Raw genomic sequence first — 26,441 nt, forward strand, 5'->3', positions numbered from 1 at the left:
CACGGTAAAAATGTGTAATAATCATAATACAAAAGCAAAATAATTACATGTACATATTTAAGGCACCATTAGTGTGAGATTTACAATAAAAGCATTTAAAGTATAAGATAAATAAATAATTATATAAATGGACTGGACTGGTTGGACTGCGCTCCTCTCGATGCTTCTTCAATCGTCTCTTGCTACTCCTGTTCGTAGTATTATCTATGACATTTTCTTGGCAGCTTTGAATTTCCTACGCAAAAAGGAAGATCACGAATCAAAGAAAATCAAACAATGATGTAGTAGTTAAAACTCACTTGAGAGCCTGGCTAGTCTCAAAGTCCGCTTTGAGGAGTCCAATGCGCACCCAGCGCGGTCTCTCATGGATCACCTTGTGTATTAGGAATTTGAGACCCAGCAGCAGATGCTCGAAGATGACAAACGACAGATCCGGTATGGAAGGCAACCAGTGTGAAAAGAATTGTCTAAAAACACACAACAAAGAAATAAACAAGGAAATAAAAAACCTAAACAAGCAAAACTCACTTGACATTGGGTTGCAGGAAGAGGAGGCCACAGTTGCTCAACAACGACATGACCGAGAGCAGCTCGAAGGCCAGCTGCCAGGCACCGATGTTCTTCGCTCTGCGCGCAAAGGGTCGCTTAAAGATGTTGCACAGCTTAAACATATCGATGTGAACGGCAAACACATTGTTGATCAGTGCACCGATCGCCGCGAATGGCGCCACAGCGGCAAAGAGGACCACATAGCCAAACTGGATGCACACCTGCAAGTAGTCCTCGTATGTGGAATGATAGGCATCGAGACCGGACTCATAGAACGATTGCTCGTAGCGTGGCTTATTCGTGATGGTGCGCAACTTCTCCGGATCGACTTCCTGATGGCGATACTTGGCGTACTTCTGTCGCAGCACTGCCATCAGGGGAATACCAATCTCCTGGGCAATGCAGAGCAATTGAAAGATGAGCAACTGCATCATCAGCTGATACTTGAGCTGCTTGAGATCCTGCAGCACAAACGCGATATAGAATTGCGAAAAGAAATTGTTGACAATCTCGAAGAGCATCAGCTTATTGACCCGATGCCGTTCATACTGCGACCGTGTGCGATGATTCTCCAGATTGGTGAGGAATGTGGCAAGCTTCTCGTAGGCCCACGAGAATATCGCTATCAGCACCGATTGCACAATGACCGGCACATACAACAGCCACGAATCGGCACCAAAATCGGCCAGAACTTCGGCCTCGATCTGGAACTGATAGAGAGCAAACCATGCGGCGGCAACAACGCAGCCCAACACAACCGGATACGAAATGCAATACATTTGCAGGTACGTGTAGCGCATGGGATAATGCAGTGTCATCTTGCCCGTGATGGGATCTGGCTTCAATTGTCCTGTGTAAGCTGCACGCGGCTTGTCCAAGCTGCTCATCTCGATGGTGCCCCAGCGATACGAGTATCCAGCGCATTTGCGTTTCCACAGCTCCAAAAAGATCTACAAAAGTAGGGGCAAACCATAAGAATACTCGTTACAACAATTATGGAAAAGTGTTTCAAGAACTCACTGTGGTCCAGACCACATAGAAGCTGCAGACCAGCGACAGATTGAGATCCAGCAGACATTGGAGTATACCAAAGATGGCTGGGAACACCAGCGCTTTGGTGTAGAACTCAATGAAGCCAAAATAGAGACCGATGCCAGAGCCAAAATAGTTGCGGATCTCTTCAATGGGTAGCTTGGTGCGTTTGAGATTCAGATTGAAGCGTTCCAGATACAGCTATCAAAGTGAGATGTACTATAGATATAGACACACACAGATATATTAGATATTTAAACAAGATCGCTTACAATATCGTGCAGTGGAAACATGTCCTCGATGTAGCCCTTCTGTATGTAGGATCTGATAGGGGGCTCTACCACATCTTTGATCAGCACGGGCGTCTCGCAATAGTGCAGAATCTCTGCCTTCGTCATGCCCGGCAGCAGAAAGTCAGCGACGCATCCGTGATTGAACTTTTGTATGCTGCCCGTGGTCGTCATCTTCTCCAGCTCGGCGGCATCAGCCAGGCGGAGCAGTGTATCCAGCGTGGCTGATAGATACAAATACTTTTCGGTTTTACTGCAATCGTGAAAGTAATCAATTAATAACAATATACATACTACTTGTATATATAATTGTGCAACAAAGATAGTTGCAGATATAAATAACGATTTTAATACGATCATTTGGGAGAACATACATCATAATAAAAATAATCTAACATTTAAATTATAAATAATAAATAAATCAGTTAAAGTTTCAAAAAGTCTTAAAATATCTCAAATTTCGTATCCCATAAAGCTTGATGCACAAATTTGGCCACATATAAAAATTGATATTAAAACGATCTTTTGGAACAAGATAATAAAAATAATAATCTTAAATTTAAATTATATACATATGTATGTATTTAATGATCAATTCGTCTGAAGTATCAAAAAGTCAAAAATATCGAATATCTATAACTTTCCGAATTGATCCGATAAATTGCCTTCTATATTGAATGACGAAACTTTAATCTTATAGCAAGATGTAATAATTGAAGGGATATCATAATCTAAATTTGAGTTTGTAAATTATGAAGTTTCAAGGCTATGGGACGTAAAAAGAGAACAACTATTTTGCTATGAATAAAACAGGTATCTGGAAGTCGAGTTGTTCATTACCTGACGAAATCCAGCGTTGTTTGTATGCCAAACTCCTGTATGATCTTCTCCACATCCTGACAATGGCGCAGCTTGGCCTTCTCCGTAAATATGATGACTATGTAGGTCTGTAATTAGTATTTGAATCATGTACATAACTATAGATATACATACATATATTATAGAAGTACAGATATTTGGGGTGCATCTTTTATAGGCACTAAACTAACCTTGTCGAGCGTATCCGCTTCATCGTCGTCGGCGTCGTCGATGGTGCCATATTGGGATCGCTGTCGCTGCAGTGCCTCAAGCTTTAAGCTTCGCTGACGGCGAAAAAGTTGATTTTCAATAATGTTTCTGGTGCGTGGACCTGGACAAGAATCAGAAACGGAATCAGAGAATCGCCGAGAAGAACATTTTAGATATAACATTTGTTTGTATTATATATGATCCATATATGTGTGTGTGTATGTGTTAGTTATGTACTCACTCTTGGCATCTTCAGACATTATTTATGAATCGTCGTCGCTGTCTGCTTTGCTGCTGCAAATGCGAATAACAATGACAGAATTTTGCCATAGCGTCGAATAAGTGTGTCTACTTTCCTACACACACACATACGTATACACACATATATGTACATATGTAAGTATGGCTGTGCATGTGAACACAACATATGCCTGAGAGCAAGTGTGTAATAGTATGGGTGGCTGTATAATTATTAAGTTTACCCCAATGCCAGCAATAACAACAGCAACAACAACCACAATGTTTAATAACGCCAAAACAAAATTTTGAAAACGTGGCCAGTGGCGGCGACGTCGCTGCCAGAGATCGCGGCTATTTTAGCATTTCTCTGGTTATTGCCGGTTTGTTTTTGGTGTTGTTCTTGTGAAACACACACACACACACACACACACACATGTCTGCATGTACATATGTATGTGTTTACGTTAGAGCACGCATGTAACTATGTTTGTATGTGCATGTTGAGTCACCAATCATCTGTTCTGGCGACATTAACCCGAAGTCATAGCGAACAGCAGCTGTTGACTGCTGCTCTTGTTATTGTTGCTATTCACTGTGTGCGTGTGTTTCATGGAAAGTACAACAAATACTTGCCATAGCCCGGAGCAGCTTGCGTAGCAGAGTGTAACTCCATTGTTATCGATTTAAATGAGCAGCTAGCCTTAGCCTAGCACAATGTAATTAGCCTCGCGAATGGGCAGTTAACATGTTGTGTTAGCCAGTTAACATTGCTATGTTAACTCGCTGTTGTGCTCAATGGAAACTGTTGCGTTGCTTTTTAACAAATTTGAAAATATATTTGATATCTATAGCATTTACAAACATTATATATATGTATGCATAAAAATTGGAAACATAATAATTACAAGCTAATACACTTATGTAAACGACGCGGACAAAAAATCATTGTATATATTCTTATTAGAGTAGTTTGTAAATTAAAAGAAATGTGAACAGAGGCCGTTAACCTTTTCTGTTACTTCTACTTCCAAATCACAGTTACATTTGTATCCTTCTCGATATCCTTCTCGATGGTGCACGGTGAGAGGCCAGTCTTGCAGCAGATCTCATCGAAACTAATGAGACCCGTGTACATCTTCTGGCGACCCGACGGCACCGAACCCGTAAACACCGGATATTTGTGTATGCAGCGTATGAACTTGTGTTGCAGCCCAAAGATGACCATTTTACGCTCATCGATATTATGATGTTGGGGGCACAAACGCTGGCAAATGGCACGCAGTGTGACGCCGTGCGTCATCGAGGCATAGAACTGAAAGATGCGCTGAACACTCGGCAGCAATTTATCCGGTTGCAGGGCCACGTATTTGCGGCACGCGTTGCTTAAGGCGGCACTCTGGATGAGGTGCTTAAGGTTTTGCGTCATGTACACATTGCTATACTTCAGAATGGGCAGCAGCTGCACAACGCCATAGTAGACTAAATTCTGGATGCATGACTTGACCAGATCCGTTTCCACATCCGCCTCAGCAGCAATGCGGGCCACATGATTGATCCCATTGATGTACGGTAAAATCTGTGTGAAGTGATTGTGTTATCGATATCGATATGTTAGATAGGTGCATTCTATATCTCTCTCATTCTTTCTTACTTGCTGTGTGGTCAAATCCCAGTTTTCAAGCGGCGTATCTCTTAAATTAGCCAACAACAACGGCACCATGTGATCCTTGACCGATGGCGGATCCGGTTTATGCATGACAATCTTCAAATATATGGTGTTGTCGCCCTCCACAATCGTAGCGACTTTGCGCTCATTCAAATCCCGTAGCACCGTCTGAAAAATATTCTGTAGTCGCACTTTGTCATCCTCGCGGGACAGAAAACACGACTCCTCCTCCATCATGATAAGGTATTCGGATAGCTTCTTTACCACCGGCTCATATTGCACGGAGCGTGCCCGCGAATCGCACACGAAGCACAGATTGAAGAGGAACGCGTTGCGTGCATATTTTTGCTGATCTTGGATGCCAACGGGATATCCAACGATCTTCACATCCATCGCATTGACAGTAAGAATGCAACGTTGCAGATGCTGCTTGGGTATGATGTACACATTGATGGCATCGAACACTTCCTTCGATATGTAGTTATCCGGCACCTGTGAGTGTATAATCAATCAGCATCAATCATAAATGATGTAGAAAGAAGTGAATCATACCTGACAGCTGATCTTACAGCCAGCTGTAGCATGAAATTCGCTGAGGAAGATGCAGCGTATCTTTCCCTCGGTGCTCCCGCCGTGTCCAGTGTGACTGTGTCCATGTCCGTGTCCGTGACCATGTCCGTGCCCGGTGGCACCTTCATTTGCGTGCGAGTGCATGCCGTTATCAGTTATCTGTTATCAGTTGATACCTACTATCACCTTGGCATCTTCTTGTACATCTCTTTCAAGCAGAGCTACTCCACAATTGGCTGCAATATGGTTACCATTCAATATTCATGTACTACAAAAGGTTATGCACAAGGGCGAATGCGCTATCTCGCTGTTGCTCTTTCTCTCTCTGCGCACCACGTCACAATTTTTACCTTTTCCAGTCATTGTTTACGTAGTGCACAGAGAACACTTTTTGGTGGTTTACTGATAGCATTGTTTATTCGCTTTAAATTGCTTTATGGTATTTCTAATGACGTCTCATATTGTTGTTTTCGTGATCCTCTCTCCTCTTTGTTGGAAACATCAAGTCTTGAATTTGCTTTGGAACTGATCTTTACTTTATACGGAACTAGTTCCATGTTTGTATTGGAGCAACTGATAAATTTGAACATTTTTTACTCAATATTTGCTCAAAGTGGTCACACTCAACCCAAGTGCTAAATGGTTTAATAAGAATATTGTGCAAGTGTCGTAAAATATACTTTTTGAAATACAGAAATCTCTGATAGTGTGCCCAGTTTGGAATTAATAAATTCGGTGTCGTATTTTGGTATATACCATCGTCGTTAATCCGTATATTTTAGAAATTTCATCTGTTCACACCCCGGCACAGGTGTTAAAACAGCTTTAATTAGGAAAGCTCTCATTTTTAAGAAACAAAAAGTCACTTTGCCAAGTAAGTCTTAGTTTGCAGTTTAAAAATTTTAAACAAATAAATAAGTAAAGAAGCCATGACCAACGAGAGTAGCACAAATGTCGCCGAGCGGCTTAAATTGGGGCCGCGTGAGAATGTAACTTATCCCATAGTGATGAAGTATTGCGGCCATTGCACGATGCCCATCGAGGTAAGAGAGAGTGAGAGAGAAAGAGTGCGAAAATTGTGCACATTTTTTGTGCAGAGGTTTTCCTCTTGTTTGTTGTCCGCTTAAACTGATGAGCGGTTGGTTGACAGTACTGCGAATACTATCCGGAATACGACAAATGCAAGGATTGGTTGGAGCGTAATCTGCCAGACGACTTCGAGCGTCTGAAAATCGAAGAGGAGCAAGCGGCCGCCGATGGCACAGACGATGACAAGAAGCGACAGAAGCGTGGTGGAAAGGGGCTGCTGCGTGTGAAGAAGAAGGAAGACGTGCCAAAGCGCATCTGTGTCTCACGTGCTGCCCGCGGCAAAAAGAAGTCCGTTACCGTTGTCACCGGCCTCAGCACATTTGGTAAGTAACAGCTTAGAATGTAATGCCACAATTGCAAATAAATATTTGTTGCGTTGCAGATATTGATCTCAAAGTGGCTGCCAAGTTCTTTGGTACCAAGTTCGCTTGCGGCTCGTCGGTGACTGGCGACGATGAGATTGTCATACAGGGCGATGTTAAGGATGAGCTATTCGATGTCATTCCTGAGAAATGGGCCGAAATCGATGAGGATGTCATTGAGGATTTGGGCGATCAAAAGCGTTAACGCTAACCGAAACTGATGATGAAATGCAAATGACACGAAAATGAAAGTCAGCCATCCACGGGCCATTTCAATGTGCTTACAAAATGTTCTTATTTTATACGCAAATTACATCAAAATAGTGAATGAATTAAGCTATTGGTTATCACTGAGTGGCAGCTGCCTCGTCTTCTGGTGTTGTTTCCACAGTTTCAACTGTTTCGTCTGTTGTAGTTGCTGCTACTGTTGGCTGAGTTGTCGCACTTGCTGCTGCTGCAGTTGCTGTGGTTGCCGTTTGTTCTGTGTTGCCAGCCTGGAAGTGTTTGTGCGTCAACTGAATTATGGCCTCGTTTTCCTCGTCCGTAAGCGGCTCTTTGTTATCATCGATGAGCTGGAAAGGCAACAAATTCAATTAAGATATGTAACTGGAACAGTTTAATCTCGTCGTCTACCAGTTGAGTATGAAGTGCGCTGGTTGGAGGATCGTTGACCATTTGTAGCACCTCGTGCGGCTTCAGTTTATACGTGGCCAAGTCGCGCAGGTAATTGGTAATGGATTCACGTGTTTGTGTCTTGCAAGGCGACTCCTCCAGGTACTGCAGTGCCTACTCCGTAACAGTAAATAATCATTTACATTATTATCATTCATTATTTCATGTATTTACCTCGTAGGTAACCGTGGCCAAATTGCGCATGCCAAATTTCTTTTTGGTGCTCTTGATCTTTAACAGAATCTGCATTACCTCCATGTTGGTGATGTACGAGTATGTTTCGTTTACTCTGAAGTAGACTTTTATGTTAAGTTTATATTTACAATGGTAATGTTTTATATTAACTCACGTTTCCATTGTTTTCCTAGTATTATTTTGAGCCTATACAATATGTAAACATGCCAACTGCAACGAGTACCAGCGACTGCATGAAGTATCGATAGCCGAAAGCGAGTACTTTCCGCGCACTAACATTGATAAGTTATCGGGTACAAACAATTTTCAGCAAGGAAAAGGTAATTCTAAATAAATTCTTTACTTTTTACTTTGTAATTGACAATATTAATGACAAAGATACAATTTCTCCGCTCAGCCAGGTATCTAAACACGATCAAGTAAGCTCTTTGAAACAAATTTCCTATTCGATACTAAACACAATGTGTAGAACATCGATAGTTCTATCGGTATTTTTCCATCTCTAGTGTGCTTACTTAAAATTGAAATTATCAGAGTCTGTTTTTTTGTGTTTCCCATTTTGTTTGTTTTGATATAGTTTGTTTCCAAATTCTAAATAATAATAATGGGAATCGCTGTTGCAGATAAAGCCACTGCCGGCGACCTGGCCGCCGAGATGAAGGCGCTCAAGACGCGTCAACGCGGCATCCTAAAACGGCGCGCATCGCAATTCGGCAACGGCCATTTGCAGAACAGTTGGAACATTTGCACTGATATCCAGCGTCAGTGGCTGCGCCGTCGACCGCGTCGTCTATTTCAAGGCGGCAAGCGCACGACCAGAACCGGCACAAAGAGTCAACAATCCGATTTGAAGCAGCGTGGCTGGACATTCTTCTGGTACACTCTGTTGCCGCTTCTCGCGGTCTTGTGTATCAGCTGCGGCATAACCATGTGGCAGAATGGAGATGCCGTCTCCAAATTCATGCAGCGCTATTCGTCACAATACCAGGACATAGTGCACAATAAGCTCAACTACTGTAATCGCTCCAGGTCGTTGCATGACATCTTTAAAGAGATTCGTGCAAATGTGCTTAATCAGGACTTGGCGATAAATCAACTGGAACAAGTCTTTGCCAACCAAAGCTCAATACAATCGATTGCATTGATTGGTTCATCGGGAGTGGGCAAAACGTTGACACTACGCATATTGCTGGAGCTGTACCCATGGGCGGAGAATGTGCAGAGTTTGGCGTGGAATGATTTCGATCCGATTGATGACAACACACGCGAGCAAGCCGTGGAGGACATGCTGGACAATTTGGCACACTGCGGTCGCAATCTGTTGGTTATCGACAATCTGACACCCTTGGACAAGGATTATGTGGCGGCCATCAATGCCATGCTTGCAACTCGCTCTGACGTGGCCTTTGATAGTGGCGATAACAACACTCATACGGATCTGAAGCATTTGACAATTATCTATATCTTCAATCTGAATCGTCTGCTCGACGATGAACTTTATGATCTGCAGCGGGAGGCAGTGCAGCAATTGCCCAAAACTACGGTGATCAATTATCGCAATTTCAACTTGGACGATGTGGAAGAGTGCATGCGTCATGAGGCCAAAATCGTGGGCATGCGTGTAGACGACAAGTATGCAAAGGATATATTACTCTCCGCCGATCCCAAGGTCTCTGGCTGCAAGACCGTGCGCTCCAAGGTCCTTATGTATGGCGAACTGGAGACGGATAATGATGCCACTGAGATGCCAGATCTCTTGGCAGTTAAGACTAATTAAACCAAAGACACATTCATTTTGGCATACGTACAAGTGAAAAGAGATTTAAATTTTATAAAAACACTACATATAGTGATAAATTCAATACATATTAAGAGGAAATACTATATACACCTAGCTATAGACACCATCTAATATTTAGTTAGTTCAATTGAGATTAGTTGCTAAGCACTGAATGTGACTGACAATGGAATTTAGCAGACTTTAAGTAGCATTTAATATGTGTATCTATTTAATAGACTCATAATCAAGTTAAACTGTAATATCCCGTTGTGACATAACTCTTAAGGTAATAAACAGTTTGGGACGATTTCCCCGCTGCAAGATGGGCAAACATACAAAATATTGCTGCAAAATTCATGTTTTTATTAGCAGTTGGATGACAACAATTATTCAATTTGCGCGCTCAACGAATTTTTACACAAGCTGCGCGATAGCGCCATCTAGTGGTTTTTGTAGCAATGATGACTTGAATTGTAATCCTAAAAGTATGCAATAAAATATTTGACTCTTGTAGTATTGATATTATTTTAGAAAAATGATCCTAGCTCGGCCATATCCTTATGGATTTAGACCGGACTTGTTGCATTTTATTCGTGAGGATGAAATCTATCGATCTGCATCAAACAAACATGGGGTTATCTAAGAATCAGACACTTGTAATTTTTACGTCCCAGGGCCAAAGGAATAGTTAGAAAATCATAAATTGCAGGATAACTCAAAAACTGCAAGGACGATCGGGATGAAAATTGCTAGGATAATAATCCTTACCAAAACACTTCGATTGACACAGGACTTGCAAGGATCAGAAAGGATATGGCTAAGATATAAGCAATTTTCTCTATAGAAAAAAGTCCTTGTAACTTAGGTCCTGACAGGATATTCGTTATGTTTGATATGCCAATCGATTTATATTCCTTAGACCTATCATTTTGCCAAAGGACATCATGATCGTCCTTTAAATGGCCGAGATACTGCGGATTTTCTTGATTTTTGGCATTTTTTCTATACCTACCCCTTGAAAAAATTTGAGTCAAATTTTTTTAGATATATCCTGACAATCTTTGAATGCCAATCGATAGTCCTGGTTGCCCCGATTACAAAAAGGCATGTCCTTGCCAGATCCTTAAGAAATTGTCCGAGTTATCGATAAAATAAATAACTTTTTTTTAGAAACAAGCATTTTACGTTTGTATTGCATACTTTTAGGGGCACCCAAAGAAAGCATGTAAGCTTAATTAAAATCAGTCATAACTTGGCCATATCCTGCTGCATTTTCAAAGGATATATACTTGTAGGATCACAAGGACTAACCCTATTGTATAGCATCAAAAGATCATGGGGTCATTTAAGAATGCAGCACTTGGAAAATGACATCTTCAGGGTAAATTAAAATACTTGCATGAATTTTATTATATTATATTATTATTCTTGCATTAATATACACAGTGCTTTTTTATTTAGAAAACATTTTTTCGAATTCTTTGGTTAACTACTGGAAGTCCTTGATTGTGCTTTGATTGTGTGAACACAAAAATGTATATTCTTTTAAAATTTTTAATTTAAATTTATTTAGATCCATTGTCTGCAACAAATATAAAATACAAATATTAATAAAATGTAAAAGAAAAAATAGATTTTAAATTGAAAATTAACCAATTAAGTTTTTTTTTTTTTATTGAAAGGCTGCATTAGTTAAGTAAGCAAATTTGTTATGGTTTTAATAAAAACAAAAGATTACAAATTAACAGGTCTATTACAGTCAAAATGACTACAGTTTGTAGCTTTTAGTTTATTTATCTTGGGATACGTGAACCTTGAGCATTCAAACAACAAAGTTACAAGTGATTCAAAAGGTTGTAATCTAATCACTTGCGACTCCTGTGGCACCCCCTGCATATAAAGATTGAACGGTTTAGCTATGCGACTAGCCAATACTCTATAGCTGAAGCACTATTGTAGTTGCCATAAAATGAAACTGAGAATGTTTGCAGAGTTGTCTGCGCCACGCCACGCGTTGAGCTGTTGGTGCCAATGTTTATGGGGCCCTCCATAGACTAGCCAAGCTTATCACAGGCGAACGGGCGTGTGGCCCAAATAATGTTTGCTTTCAGCCAAAAATACACCAAAAAAACACAAACGAAATTGAGGAACGGTGAACGCCGAACACGCCGTTTGCTATGGCCCACAATTTCTGTGTCACGCCGCTTGGCCGCTGAAGGTCAAGTACGTCGATGTGTTGCTGTACATATCATACATAGTACATACATAGTATATCATACATATACAATTTACTATATAGTACAGTTGTGTCCCGCAGGCGCAGAGACGCGTGTTAAATGCGAAGTGATCGATATAGAGATGCGACAACACATGCGTATCGCATCGCAACTAACTAAACTGTTTCGCATTGAGCGATCCGCTTCCGGCCGGAGGATGGCCTCGTTGTCGCCTACGCTGCTGGCATGCCGAGCGGGACATCAATTTGATTGCTTTTGGGTGCCAAAGCTGTTGTGTCAGTGTATGGGTATGTGTATGAAATCAGAGTGGAATTGCAATCAGCATGGCAATTACTGTACAAGTTAATCGAGCTTGCCAATTAGACAGCGATAAATCAACGAAACGTTTCTATTCAATGGCTAATTGTTGGACAATTAGTCCAAACTATGGACTATAAATTTGCTCATCTGCTGTGCAGTTGCAGCATCTCTACTTAAATGGCAGCACTGTTAAATCTCTTCACGCTACTCTCGCTGCTGCTTGCCACCGAAGTGAGTCCTTACAACTCCTAAAAATCCTACTTAATACTGCTCTCTCTTTCTCTCTTACAGTCCACCAACTACAACATCGTGGCGGATGAGAAAATGTTGGTCTTGCCCTGCAGCAAAGAGGAAGATCGTGGCAATGCGGTACTCTCCGATTTTGTGGACGTTACCGACCTGCAGCTGGAGCTCGACAAGGACCTTCAAACATTCCACATCAGTTGCGATATTAAGATCAAACTGCTGCCCAAGGGACCCATCAAAATGCAGGTGGATGTCTATCGGTGGGAGCGTGGACAGTGGTCGCCAACAGTTTTCGCATTGAAGCGTGATGATATTTGCCGATCGCTGGTAGATCCTTTTGAGATATGGCATCTATACATTGTCACCCAGATACCCAAGAGTCAGCGCACCTGTCCACCAAAGCTAGGAGTAAGTTACAGTCTTATATTTAATAATTCTTGCACCATTTATAATATCAAATAATTCCCACTTTTCAGCAAGTTTACAACTTACGGAATATCACGAATCGCATGACGCTGAAGAATATGCCACGCTGGGATATTGAAGGTGATCTCAAGTCCGTGGTGCATTTTACAGTTGGCTCAAAGACCATTTGTGCTCTTGCCTTTGTTACAATCACAATTGAATAAATGCGGAACATATTATATTATCCTTGTATAGTAAGTGGATGGGTAGACATACATAATATGTAGGCTAGTAAGTTCTTGAAATTGTTTGCTGTGCTTTTACGATCTGTATTCTACCTAAATACTTCTATCTAAATGAATTGCAAATAAACAAGATTTCGTACAGCAACACCAAAAAAAAATGTCGCGTAATTTGCAGCCAAAGTTCTCTCATCTCATCTTTTGTTAAAGTGATAAGCAAAATACTCGTAATCCCCCAGTAAAAGCAAAGTAACGCTCTGCTCTCGTAATCCCCATTTGCTATTTGCCAACGGCTCAAAGTCAGCGCCACACAATTTCAGCAAATTGTGTTAACTCTGATGAAAAACTGAACTCATTCTTATTTGGCCGTTGGCGCGTGATGGCAAAAGTAACCCACTGAATTTATGATCCCATCTCCTCCCATTTATTTACTATATTCTCCCCTCCCCAAGAACCTCCCCAAGATCCTCTGACACATCGTGTGTGCTATCTAGCTGAATCTCACGTGGTGGCGAATTTCATTGCCCCCGTTTGTTCATACTGCAAAACAATTAAAATATTGAATGTAAGGCACACTTCATGCAATTTACTTTAAGCTATTATTTGCTAGCTACTTTATACGAAAAACCTACATACATATAGTAAGTCATTCATTCCCATTCCCATTTCTTTAACTCTATCAACAATAATATGAATAGCTTTATATTCTCCACAAATAATCTAAATATCTTAAAACTTGCATGCATTCTTAATTTTAAATCAATTTAATTCGTAGTAATATCTTGCTTAAATAAATACATTTGTTTCCTTTTGATGTGTTATGTTTAAAAAAAAAAAAAACAAATTTCTGAAAACATAACTATCTAGTTCCTTGAAAAATAATACTTGGAAAATACATTAAGTCTTTCAACAATAATAAGAAATACCCTGCAACTTAATAAGATTTTATGCTCTCATAAATTGTAAATCAATTTAATTTTTGGAAATATTTTGCACAAATAAATACATATTTTTCCTTAATTTCCGAGACTTTTAATCGAAATATTTTAAGAGATATTTATTGATTGCCTCTCTTCAAGTTTATTGAACTACATATGATTAGCCCAAAATTATGAATTCCAAATTATTTTGCATCTTTTGTTTCAATTTTCAAACTGAAATTAATGTATAAATTAATTAAATATTTATAAATCTATCGTTAGAGTAACTTCTTTCAAAACTCTAATAACTAAATTGTTGCTCCAGAATTATAATTACTAAACTAATTTGCATCTTTTTTTCATATTTTAAACTGTAACTGCATGTTTTTCTTTTCCTGAAATTTAACTGTCCAGGGTTTTTAAATACACATTAATATCATAAAATGATAATAAGAAAATAATGTTGTAGATAGATATATGTATGTATAAAAATTGGGAAATATATGTTTAATATATTTTAGTAAAGTGAATACATAATAATATAAGAACTGAAATTGTTTTGAATATATTATTTACAAATCTAATTAGTGTGCTAAATGGGTTTTGATTTGTAAATACTCCATTCAAAATAAATTCACTTTTTAGAGAAAAACCTATTATGATTTCTCAATATTTCTCAATATATTTTTCAATATATTCCCCAATATATATTTCGCTTAAAGCATATCCCAATTTTACATTCAACTAAATATTATTATTTATTTGTATTGGTTGTTATGATTCTTACCTAAATAAGTTCTCTTCTTTTTCCACGATTCCACGAATTCTTTTATAATAATTTTTAATGCATGTTTATTCCATTTGTTTTTCTCACTCTCCATATCATCTGAAAGTGCATCAAAACAGAGGTTTATATATAGGGCTTAGGGGCTGCAACTAGCTACTTGAATTACGAATAGGTAAATGTAATTATTTAACTCCGATAAGCAAGTTACATATGTGTGTTGTTTATTTGATCAAATATGTATTCGAGAACGAACTAAATACTATATATAGGAAAGAGAATGAATGTAAGAAAAGTAAAGCATTTGTCGCATTTGCTGTTTCATAATTTCATAAATTAAGTAAGTAAATAGTTGTCGCTAAAAGTTAGCTCACAGCAAATAATGAATTCTTTATATAGTAAACACACACAAACACACAAACACAAACACATACATATTCACACTAGTATATAAATATTAATAAATCTACGCGTTGTGCTTGGAGTATTTTTTCATGACCGTTTTTTCTGCTTACGTGACATTTGATATCTTTACACTTAATATTTAACACAATTTAACTAAAAAGGCAAATAAGCCGTTAAAGTAAAGTAAAGAGTTAACCAAATCATCATCATAATGATGATTATCATTAGTTTTGCAATTGAATTTTGCTGTTGACTTGTGGGAGACACTTGGTGCTTAGACAGCATTAATTTCCATGATTCCGCATTAATCAAGTGGAATGATTTCATTCCAAGAGGTTTATTAAACTTCATCACATCACATCACATCGCATCACCACATCATCATCATCATCATTATCAGCGGATTGTAATTATTCAGAGAATATCATCTTAACAACAATATATTTATTGTATTCTCCGGCAGCAGCCTTTTAATATCATTAAGCAGCCTATAAACGTTGTCTATTTTTAAAAACTCTTTAAGAACTATAATTTGCAAAATTCGCTTGGCAACGTTTTATGGGAGAATCCAGCCCACTTGAAGCGGGAAATGATGTTTATGTTAGAATATTGTCGTACTATAAGTGCTTGTAGAGGAAATGTTTGCTTTAATACTTAATTTCGCACATTTGCCTAATAATATGTTGTTTGCAGCTATTGTTATTAGCTTTCAATGATTTTATGTTCCTCTTAATGCCATTTTAATATTTTCTAATCTCGAGCTCTTTTGCACATTTTTCTAGTAATATGTTAAAGCAAAGAACGTTGGTGAACAATCTGGTATATGTTGTACTCTAGGGAATACTTTGAACGTAGCAGTGTATTGATATACCAAATATAGTCATTGGTATATTCTTGTTCATTTTGGTATATTAATTTGGTAAATTTTAAAAACAATACCGCACTGTTTTGCATTTATTGAAAATGAATAGCGTGTTTTCATACTTTTTATTTCTTTTTTTTTTTTTTTTTTTGTAGTATTTACTTTTGTACGTAATAATATATCGCTATATCAAATATAGTTTTCGGTATATTTTTGTATGTTTTGTATATCTATTTACGATCGGATAAAAATTGCAGAACTAATTTAAGAAATACTTTCGTATGGACAAAAAATCTGGTATATTTTGCACTCTATATACCAAACGTACAATCGGTATATTCGTAGTATTTTCGGTATATTTTTAAATTAATACTGCACCGTTCTGCTTCAAAATTTGTATTGCGGGTATCTCACAGTCGAGCACACTCGACTGTAGCTTTTTTACTTGTTTTTTTTTTTTTTTTTTAAATCTTGAACTATCTTACACATTTGAATAATGATATGTTTTAGAGCTACTGTTACTAATGTTAATTCTATGACTTGATGTGCTTTTTAGTAGAATTTTAATATCCTCTAAATGTAATAAAATTTTCCCCTACAAAATCTTGCAGATAAGTTGCTATAAATAAAGATTTACTAGATGATGAAATTTCAAATGAGTGTTAATAATATATATGAGTTGCGAGATGTCAAACAGCTTCCGCATTGGAAACTGGATCAAAGCAGCTTAAGGGGGATAGAAAAAATGGAACAAACTAAAACAAGAAAATGTTTAATTTATGCGCTGTAATGCTGCAGCAAAGGGAAAGAGAGTATCGAGTCGATTCTCAATTGGGGTTGGTTATGTAAATCGTTTGATCGGCGAGGCGTTAAGTCTATAGGGCAGTTAACACCTTGTTAAGCGTTTGCCGTTTAGTTAATCTGTATTCTAAAAGCGCGCAATTGTCATCAGTAGAAGGTGTAATATTCAAAATAACTAGCATACTCGTATTATCGACTTTGGATTTGAATATGAATGCTGGTTGCAGCGATAAACGTGCTTACACAGCTGACACTGCAGTCAAGATCGAAGCCAGAGCAAAGTGGATGCAAATATGCACAGTTTACATATGTGGTATAAAAACCAAAAACAAAGAAAAGGAAAAACAAAAAAAAAAACAAAACAATATGGCAAACTAATAATAGAGATACGCGAGAGAGATAGTTGAAGTTGTTGCAGTTTGTTGCCTTACTGCTGCGCCACCGTGTTTACATCATAAATACTTATTAACTGCTGCGAATGTCTCGTTGTCTCGTTGTCGTACTTATTTGCTGACCAAGCTACGCTTCCAACTGGTCGTGACCTGTTATTTGCCAACTGAGGTTGAGATACAATAGCTGCGACTACATTTACTACTATACAGAATATATATATACTATAATATCATAGTTAAGCATAGTTAATATGTAATGGTCGCCTTGTCGAGCCCTTGCGTGCACCACATTCCGTTGTTCCCATGCATCTACGTGTCGTATACGTAATTGTCGCATTGTGTGCACAGGATACGGAATTGCACTAACTGTGACACGGTGACACGGTGACACTTGGGAGAGGGACAGAAGCGATCTTTCTGTGTGACAATGTCAATGTCAGCGGCGCACACTTTTTTTCCCAGGGCGCTTCCTTTGTTGCGCTCGCTTTGTATATCACTCATACGTCGCGTTGGCCCTGCCAGCGTAAATTGCACGAATTAGGCGTCTTATTTATCGCATTTATATAACAATAAACGGACAGACAGAATTGTTACGAAATGCAAATAGTCAACAACAACAAGAATAACAACAAAAGAGTGAGAGAGTTACAGATTCAAAATGAGTTTCCTTTTGGCTGCCATTGCAATTTGTCAAGCTTGTCAAAAACGCTGTTCGCAATGTAACAACAACGAAATCAGCAACAAAATAAAACAAAACACAACAATGCAAAAGCAAATTAAGAAATAAATTAATAAGAGCAAGAATTTCATATATACATAAAAAAAAAGGTTGTCGCACTCCAAGACGCTCTCTCTCTCTGTCTCTCTCTCTTTCGCTCTCGTGCTCTTCCTCCCTTGCTTCCTCCTCTGATGACTTTCATTTCATTTGATTAAATACAGAACAGCATTTAATCAAATAATGAGCAAAACGATCGACGATCGACGATCGATGAATGGCGAAGGGTGAAGAGGGAAAGGAAAAGGAAACGCCAATGATAAGTGCAAACAAAACAGAACGTTTCATTCATTTTGCCCTCTCTTGCGCATTGCTCTGTAAATATTCAATAAATACAAATACAAAAAAGAAGAAATAAAAATATATTAAATTAATTAAATAAATAAATAACAGGCCAAGGCATGAAAATTTCTGTTCAGGAACAAACAAATAAATAACACATTTTATTGCGCAAAACGACAAACAGCAAAGAAAAATAAAAAGTGAGCAAAGACAACACGCAAATGGAGAGTTAACTCTACTCTATTCCACCCACCCCCCCGCTCCTTCTCCTCTCCCATGGGTTAACCAAGATGATGGCCAAACGAAATTCACACATTTTCCACATTCCGAATTGAAACGAAATGAAATATTTTGTTGTTTTTTTAAGGTATGCCCATCACGTGACCGTGACTCTGTTCCGCCTCGTTGCAGCTCCCCGAAAGAGGGGAAGGGAGTAGTTGGGAGTTGGGGGGCGAATTGAATAAATATAAACGAAGCAGCTAAATGTCTTTATTATTAGCTTAAACTATTTTCAATTAGTTGCATTGCAATTTATGCAATAATTGTTTAGATTAACTCGCAAATGCATGCAATAATTTGAGAACGAGTCGAAGGTTCCCCCAGTTCCCAGTTCTCAGTTCTAAGTTCTCAGTTTTCAACTCCCAGTTCTCAGTTCTCAGTCTCAGTCTCGGTTCCCCGTTTCGAGTTCCAGTTAGTCTCTCTTTAGCTAATTGCCCATCTATTAGAGCTATGCGAATTTGTGACTCGATTTGATTGTTATATCGTCATCATCATCATTTAGATGCATTCGCTGTGAATCGGAAATGGGTTACACAATATTATATTATTTATTATTTATTCTGACAGTTTTGATAAGCGAGACATTGAGTGCTGCACTACAACTACTGCAATAAAATACTATTCTATTGAAAATTTCCAAGTTATTATGTACATATGTATGTATATGAATGGTAGTCAAATTATTAATTTAGTTAGTTAAATGCTTAAGCAAATAATCTACAACTTTTGTTTTTAGACTAGTTATGGTACAGTTTTTTGTCCTATTCCCTTACAACATTTTTATATATTTTTCAATGTCAAAAATATATCAAAAGCCATTTTCTTCTATTGAAATTGCAGAAAATTTAAAACTTGATTAAACTTTGAGTCAGCTGCCCATGCTACTTACTCTTTATTTATTAATTTGATTTTAGAGTATTAATGGTTCAATTATTTATCCTGTTCTTGAAGATTATGTTTATATAATTTATAAAGTTAAGAGAGCCGCAACAAAAAGTATCTTCTATTTTTATAAAATCGCAGCTAACTTAAAACTTGTTCAAACTTTTAGTTTTCTGTCTATGTAAATTACTTACTAATTGATTTTAGACTATTTGTGGTAATTAAATCTTTTCTTATCGACTATGTTTATATATTATTTTTTATAAAGTATCAGAAAATAACTGCAGAAAATTAGAAGCTTCTTGATGACAATTTTAAGCTGCTGTGCTATGCAAGTTACTCTTAATTTGTTTGATTACTATTCTATTGTCCAGGCAAGTAACTTTAACTTCGTTTGTATACCAGCAAAGAGTCGCGAGTTGGGTAGATACAATAATAACTATAATATTTATGACAACTGATCTTGCTTGCGATCAAATAAAAATTGTAGAAGTTATTTTAAATGTATTTTTACTACGGGGTTTAGCTGTGTTGGCTGTTTTTGTACTCTATATACCAAATATTGATTTCGGTATATTTGAGTATTTTTGCGGTATATTTGAAACATAATACATATAATAAACATTGGTATTTCACAGTCGAGCACACTCAACAGTCGCTTTCTTACTTGATTATCATTTGTGAACTTTATATTCTTTTGTATTCGTCAATTAGACTTCAGTCTATGGAAGTAATATTTATGTTATTTTATTGTGTGTATTATTTTGAAATTAATATTCTTTTGAATTCTTCATTAAGTCTGCTGTCTACGAAAGTGAATTTAATTTTGTATTATTTTCAAATTCGAGTTCATTGTATTCCCCACAAAATGTCAGTCAAATTTTTGCGTTAAAAGTTCACTTGATAATGATGTTAGAACTCTTGTTGTTGCGGAGGTTATGCTTGGTGCACAGATCTCTCATGGATATTCGTTGATTGCACGCGTACTGTGAATAAGTATTATTTTATGTTTATTTTACTACTAGATATGTTTGTGAATTTGCGAGCCAAAGTCACGGAACAAGCGACTGAGAACAACGGAGCTGAGAGTTGAAGGCGAAGGCGAATTCAAAATCGAAGCTGAATCTGAAGCTGAAGCTGAAGCCGAAGGTGGTTTCTAGATTGAGGGAAGCATAAGAATTGAAGTGATGTTTTTTTTTTGCCGTTGTTCTTGTTGTTGTTTCGTTATTTAATTATCAACTTGTTAAAAGCTCGTCTCGTTAATTAATATTTGTCAATAATTTAAATAATTTGATAGCGAATCGAGTGCCATCAAAAGCATTTCAAGCCCAATGACAATTTAATTGCGAACGGTAAACGCAATTAATGCCAAACGTCAAACGTTATTTTTGCGTCATTTCCGTTGCAATCAATTGATTGGAATGATCTGCAAATAGTTGCGGAATTTCGCATTTGACTTGAAGTGAACTCTATAATGACACCAACCGAAAAACGAAGAAAAAATACGAAAAAAAAACACAAAAATAATATTAACATTTTTCAATTATCTCGAATCTTAGTGTGCAAAATTTTATTATACTATTGCCCCCGCCCCGCCGTCGACAACATTCTTGCAAAATAACATAATAATAACTCTCTTGGGCATCTTCAATGTCATCAACTATGTTCGATCGAACCGATGCTCGATTGCAACACGTTCGAACGGAGCTCGAGCTTGAAAGAGTTCGATCGATCAGTCGTATACGTTATATGTATGTTGTCTTTAGAAAGTCGTAAGTTCTACACAATTAGCACATTCTTGACGCAGCAAAGTAAAAACACTTCAATGAACTTGATCGCATTGAACCTTGATCAGTGCGTCAATTGAAGGTTTGCTTAGTTTTTGGCAATAACTACTTGTAAATAATCTGTTTATCTCCTCCAAAGTTAGTTATTATAATATTGCACTTGGGTAATAATTGGGGTGGCAAATTACTTAACTCTCCTTTAATTGCATATTAATTAATCGCTCGAAACTTTCCAGACGTTCAAATACCAAACTAAATATGCCACTTTTCGCACGCAAATACGATTAATATATGTTATGTCTGTACACATATTTACAACAAAAAAAGAAAAGAGAGAATTAAAACATATCAAAGCGAAGCGAAGACGACGTTGTTGCTCAACCCAATAAAACTCCCCCCTTCGACGTCGAGCAATAATGAGCAATAAATCCATAAAGAGTAAACAAGCGACTGGCATGAAAAGGCCATAAAATGTTAAACAATCGCGAAGAGACGCCAAGAAGTCAATTTGCGGGCACTTGTCGAGCCCCGAAGTCCGTGTCCCAGGTCTCAGTCTGAGTCTCAGGTCCCATTTGCCGCTATTCTCCACATAATACCCCCACACAATTCTTCCCCATTTCTCGATTCTCGATTCCCGCATTCCTCATGCCCCGAAAACCCAAGATCACACCAGACACAACCAGTTGACTGAAGCTGATCAAAAGCAAACGATCATCATTCCACATCGTAAAATCAATTTGCTGCTGTGTACACAAACTTTTATGGCGCACTGTACGCGTAAACGTTTCGCTAATCAATTGGGCAAATGTGACATTTTTAAGGGGTTTTTTTGACGTTTTCTCGTTGTTGTTACGATTTTTGTGTTGTTGCGGTCCGTTTGCTTTTTGCGCCTTCCAGTTACCTGATAATGATCACCATGCTCATCATGTTCTTCGCAATGATGATAATAATGATGTTGATGACGTCGATTGCAGCAGCAAATTGACTTTAACACCTTCGATTCGATTCGATTGATTCACCTCACTAGCTTAACATCTTGCAACGACATCTTCAATTCACTTTTTGTTTACCTTCTTGTCTGTGAATTTTTTGAACACTTTTTATAGTAGAAATATCTTAAGAATTAAAGCATATAAAAATCTACTTTGTTTTGATGTTTCCCTCTCAATATTTATCCTTTCTTTTGACATCTTTAAGTTTATTAATCTCTATTCATGTATTCTTCTCATTATCAGTCCTTCATATTAAAATCTTGAAGATCTTTAAAATTAATGCGTATTAAAGTCTATTCACTAAATAGTTTTTCAATGTTTACTGTATATTATCAATCTATTTTCTCCAAAATTAAAGTTTTTTAATTTCCCCTTTTCATTGTCAATTTTTCCTTTTAAAGTTTGTTAATCTCTCTGTTTCGTGTTATCATCTACAACATCTCCAAATTTCAAGTTTATTAATCTTCAGAATTTGTTGTCTCCTGTCTTATCATCATTCCCTTTTCTTAAAATTTTGAAGATCTTTAAAACTACATTTAAAAAAAACAACATTTTTTTATTGTTTCTTTCTTATTATCCATCCATTTTCTTAATATCTTCAAAACTAAAGTATATTTCTGAATGTCTCCTTTTCATTGCCAATGAATATTAATATTTTTTAAATTCAAGTATTATTAATCTCTGTTTATCTAGAAATTTTTTAAAGTCTGCTTCTCACTATTTTAATTTTACCTAGATGCTAAAACATCTCCAAGTTTATATTTTCTATTCAGCTTCATAATTTCTCGTCTCCTCATCAATCCTTACTCTTAACATCTGCAAAATGAAACTATCAAAATCTCTATTCCTCTAAACATTTCTCAAAAGTTTTCTTCTCTTTCTCTCAATGCTTCCTTATTGATATCAGTTCAAGTATCTTGCTCCCTAACTATTGTCGTCTCGAGGCAATTCTTTATCATATCTATTATGGCATTTTCAAGTTTGATTGTGCTCAGTTTCATCTGCTTTATCGATGATCGTGCGACAATATAGGAAACTTTTGGTTCAATTACATTTTTTGATAAACATTTGCGTCGAGTTGCATTTTTCTTTTGATGTTATTTATTTAACGCAAGTATTTATTATCATTTTTGCGGTCACGAGTTTGCATCACACACACACACACACGCACACAACCTGTGCAACAACAAACCGACGTCATTAGTCAAAAGAGACAAACAAACAAACACAACACAAAAGAGATAAAATCAAAATTGAAAACAACGAAGTTGTGATACACTTTCAAACACTTTAGTGGAAATCAATTTGAAATGCGTTTAGAGCATGTTTCGATTATTTTATAAAATTAACAAAGACTCCCATTATAGAGTTCTATATCTCTGCAACTGTAAAAACTAGAAACACACATTTAAATAGTTCTATCTTATGCAAAACATAAAGAAATATATCCCGTAAAAAATGAAAATAGAATGCGCATTCGAAGCTTGATTATGACATTTAGAAATGCACGATAAGGAAATCTGATATATATGTATATATGCTATGTAGGCTAGTGGCGCGGTCTGGAAATTCGAAACTGGTTCATGTTCCAGTTCCACTATAATAAAAAAAAAAGTAAAAAAAAAAGATCACAAATTATAAATAGTTCCTCTAATGTGAAACTGGTTTCACGAAATGTGAAGCTTAATGATGCCACCGTAGATGCATATTTAAGGAGTTAAGATTAACTATAAATACACATTACGCAGCACGTATGTGAAAGGAAAACGAGCAGAGCAGCTAAATGAACTTGTATGCCCGCTTTAATGATGAACTTGTGAGAGTATATTAACCAAAAAGAAAAAACGAAACACAGATAGTTGAGTTGAAACTTCTTTCGATTTGATAAGTAATCGAAATGATAAACAACATAATATTGATCAATGATTAGCTGACGCATTCGAAAAACAAAAAAAACTAAATAGAGTTAATTAATTAATGTGCGCGTCAAATGGTGCGGAACCCAAAGTAAAGACCATGCTACTGCAAGAAGTCATCGAAGTTGTTGTCGTTGTCGTTGTTGTTGTTGTTGTTGCTGCTGCTGTGCGATGGGCTTTGGCTCAGTCGCGTTGTTGATGTCGTTGCCGCTGTACTGGAACTGGAACTGGTATTGGCTCTGTACCGGTTCACCTTGTAAATCAACGCCACATACTAAAAATACCAGTGATCGAGTGTTGTTGTTGTTGCTGTTCACTTGGCACTGTGCAGTCGGTAGTCGACAGTTGGCAGTTGGTTGTTGGCTGTTGGCAGTCGGCAGACTTGGCCAACATGAGCCAAGCCTCATAGCTGCGGCCCGTGAACCGCTTCTAATGGCAGTTTAAATAGTCAAAAATTCGAGTAGTTTTCGCCATTTTGTTTGCCATTTTCTTGTTTTATGTCTTGTCGCTGTCGACGTCGCCGTCGACGTCGACGCCGCAGTCGCTGCTTCAGCTTCAGCTGCGTCTGTGGCTGCTTACTGATTGTTTATGTTTTTATGTCGAGTTCTTCGAACTCTGCGCTGAAGTTCAAATATTTTTTGTTGACGAAATTAACCAGCCTGGCCTAATCATGCGAGCATCTGAACGATAACACAATACGTATGTTTATATATATTTATGTGTATGGCAAGAGCAAGAGCCAGAGGTAGGCCAACAGACAGACAGACAGACGGACAGACGGACAGACAGACAAAGAGACATCGAGACACTTGGAGATTCAAGCGGAGATTTCATTGCGTTTGCCATTGCGGAAGCTTTATTTATTTATGTCTTTTTTGCTTTTGTTTTTTTTGGTTTTTTTGGTTTTGTTGGTTTCAGGCTCGAGTTTGTTGGCCATTGCCCGCTGACCGATTTGTTGGCCGGGTTTGGCAGCGGAGCAGATGTGTCTGCAAATTAAAATTCGCTCGTTCGTCATTTCGCAAGAAATCTATACAAATATTGCGCACAAATGTTGTGTAGAACCGGCTAAAATAAATTGGCCTGTGTCTCTTCAAAAGTTTGGTTTTGGCTCTATGGCTTTGCCGGATTTCAGGGTTGAAATAGTTTTTTGACTCCCAGGCAGGCAGTTCCTGATTGTCAAATCACAAATAATTCATTCAGAAACAAAACATGAAAAACAACAAAAGGAAAAAACGTTGCTGAAATGCCAGCGACAGATCTGTAAGTGGATTCCAATTAGAACAGCGTTTCGTTTCAGTTTCGTTCATTTCGTTCTGAACTGAACTTTGCTAGTTCGCTCCGTTCACAACGGAACCGGCTGGCCTTGAGCTTTTGTGCTTTTGTGCAACAGAATTTTCTGCATTGAACCTGTTACAAATATTGTCCAATCCATTCCAAGCATTCCACACACAAGTCAGCCGCACCTCGTACACAAAGCGCTTTCCATTTCTATGGCATTTCCATTCGCAAACTCCCTTCTAGAGTGAACCAATTACATGTGGTCACTTAGCTCTCTCTTTCTTGCTCACTCATCTGGGTGATTGTTGCAGCTTCAGTTAACATTGTTGGCAATCACTTGCATAGTTGTTGTCCATAGTGTTAATTGGCAATTGGAATTCATTGGCTATACAAATACCGAACGATTCTTAGCTCACCCTTCACTATGTGATATACAGAGGTTTTGTTCGCCACCTGGACACAACACATAACAGCCAAACAATAACAACAACCACAGCAACAACAATAGCAACAATGAATAACGAGAACTCAAGTGTGGCATGTCAGCTCTTCATGCTGCGACAAACCTGGCTAATGAATCCGGTTAGATCTTGCAGTTTTTTATACATTGTATACAATATAACAAATATATATACTATATAGACAATATATAATTGCAATTCAATTCGATGAATGTCAGCATCAACTATCTATAGTTATAGCTACTAGAACGAGATCACGTTTGGCTTCCCTTGCTTCATAAATCACATAAGTATCTTTCATTGGAATAGATTGTTGGTTAGATTAAGATGTTGTGTGTACTATAGACAAAGTCACCGTCGTCGCTCGGCGTGCCTTGTCATTAAATAACAAACACAAAAAATACAAACAAAACAAAAACATATTCACAGAATCTATGGGATAAATATCAGAGACGTAGATTCCAATGAAACATGAAAAAATACAATAACCAGCTGTTATCAAAGCTGATCGATAGTATTTTCATGTAATCGATGCGGTGATCTCATCTATTACAGCAGAAAATTCAAAAGATTTCCTATTATTTTAGCATTTGTTTTAAATTGTCAATAGAGCCGGCAGTTCGATAGTAAACTATCGATAAATTAAAAACGAAAAAAACAATATCCAGTTGTTATCATTGCT

General features: G+C 37.5%; 6 protein-coding genes and 1 long non-coding RNA gene across 9 annotated transcripts in view; 3 read left to right on the forward strand and 4 right to left on the reverse strand.

Annotated features, from left to right (window-relative positions):
* Positions 1–43: 43 nt before the first annotated feature.
* Positions 44–3,903, reverse strand: LOC133849300 (anoctamin-8). Of its 2 annotated transcripts, none has more exons than XM_062285287.1 (8): positions 3,813–3,903; positions 2,921–3,060; positions 2,712–2,818; positions 1,854–2,124; positions 1,570–1,782; positions 529–1,499; positions 300–467; positions 44–235 (listed from the first exon to the last, which is right to left on the reverse strand). In XM_062285287.1, the coding sequence occupies exons 1-8, from the start codon at positions 3,850–3,852 to the stop codon at positions 205–207; spliced, it is 1,941 nt and encodes a 646-aa protein (XP_062141271.1). In that variant the 5' UTR covers positions 3,853–3,903; the 3' UTR covers positions 44–204. The 2 variants fall into 2 exon arrangements, with proteins under 2 accessions (XP_062141271.1, XP_062141272.1); XM_062285288.1 differs by lacking the exon at positions 3,813–3,903 and adding an exon at positions 3,181–3,583.
* A 141-nt stretch (positions 3,904–4,044) lies between these two features.
* On the reverse strand, positions 4,045–5,723 carry LOC133849303 (GATOR complex protein NPRL2). Its single transcript, XM_062285293.1, has 3 exons — positions 5,398–5,723; positions 4,831–5,337; positions 4,045–4,755 (listed from the first exon to the last, which is right to left on the reverse strand). The coding sequence occupies exons 1-3, from the start codon at positions 5,557–5,559 to the stop codon at positions 4,201–4,203; spliced, it is 1,224 nt and encodes a 407-aa protein (XP_062141277.1). The 5' UTR covers positions 5,560–5,723; the 3' UTR covers positions 4,045–4,200.
* A 495-nt stretch (positions 5,724–6,218) lies between these two features.
* LOC133849306 (density-regulated protein homolog) lies at positions 6,219–7,198 on the forward strand. Its single transcript, XM_062285296.1, has 3 exons — positions 6,219–6,458; positions 6,566–6,827; positions 6,887–7,198. Exons 1-3 carry the CDS (start codon positions 6,345–6,347, stop codon positions 7,069–7,071), a joined length of 561 nt encoding a protein of 186 aa, XP_062141280.1. The 5' UTR covers positions 6,219–6,344; the 3' UTR covers positions 7,072–7,198.
* On the reverse strand, positions 7,137–8,107 carry LOC133849309 (DNA-directed RNA polymerase III subunit RPC9). The gene is made up of 4 exons (XM_062285298.1): positions 7,888–8,107; positions 7,713–7,827; positions 7,500–7,652; positions 7,137–7,438 (listed from the first exon to the last, which is right to left on the reverse strand). The coding sequence occupies exons 1-4, from the start codon at positions 7,893–7,895 to the stop codon at positions 7,214–7,216; spliced, it is 501 nt and encodes a 166-aa protein (XP_062141282.1). The 5' UTR covers positions 7,896–8,107; the 3' UTR covers positions 7,137–7,213.
* A 230-nt stretch (positions 8,108–8,337) lies between these two features.
* LOC133847843 (uncharacterized) lies at positions 8,338–9,510 on the forward strand. The gene has a single exon (XM_062283102.1). The coding sequence runs from the start codon at positions 8,338–8,340 to the stop codon at positions 9,508–9,510; it is 1,173 nt and encodes a 390-aa protein (XP_062139086.1).
* A 2,804-nt stretch (positions 9,511–12,314) lies between these two features.
* LOC133847844 (uncharacterized) lies at positions 12,315–13,650 on the forward strand (the record flags this gene model as incomplete). Its single annotated transcript, XM_062283103.1, has 2 exons — positions 12,315–12,704; positions 12,773–13,650. Coding segments are annotated over 2 exons (543 nt in total), but the record flags the coding sequence as incomplete, so codon positions are not given.
* Positions 13,651–14,653: 1,003 nt separating this feature from the next.
* The window catches only part of LOC133849311 (uncharacterized), a 54,109-nt gene continuing 42,321 nt past the window's right edge, over positions 14,654–26,441 (reverse strand). For both annotated transcript variants that reach the window (XR_009895355.1, XR_009895354.1), the window contains exon 4: positions 14,654–14,749. This is a non-coding gene — a long non-coding RNA (uncharacterized LOC133849311). The remainder of the gene's footprint in view (positions 14,750–26,441) is intronic.

The sequence above is a fragment of the Drosophila sulfurigaster genome, chromosome X, assembly GCF_023558435.1.
Source record: "Drosophila sulfurigaster albostrigata strain 15112-1811.04 chromosome X, ASM2355843v2, whole genome shotgun sequence".
In the NCBI taxonomy this organism is placed as follows: domain Eukaryota; kingdom Metazoa; phylum Arthropoda; class Insecta; order Diptera; family Drosophilidae; genus Drosophila; species Drosophila sulfurigaster.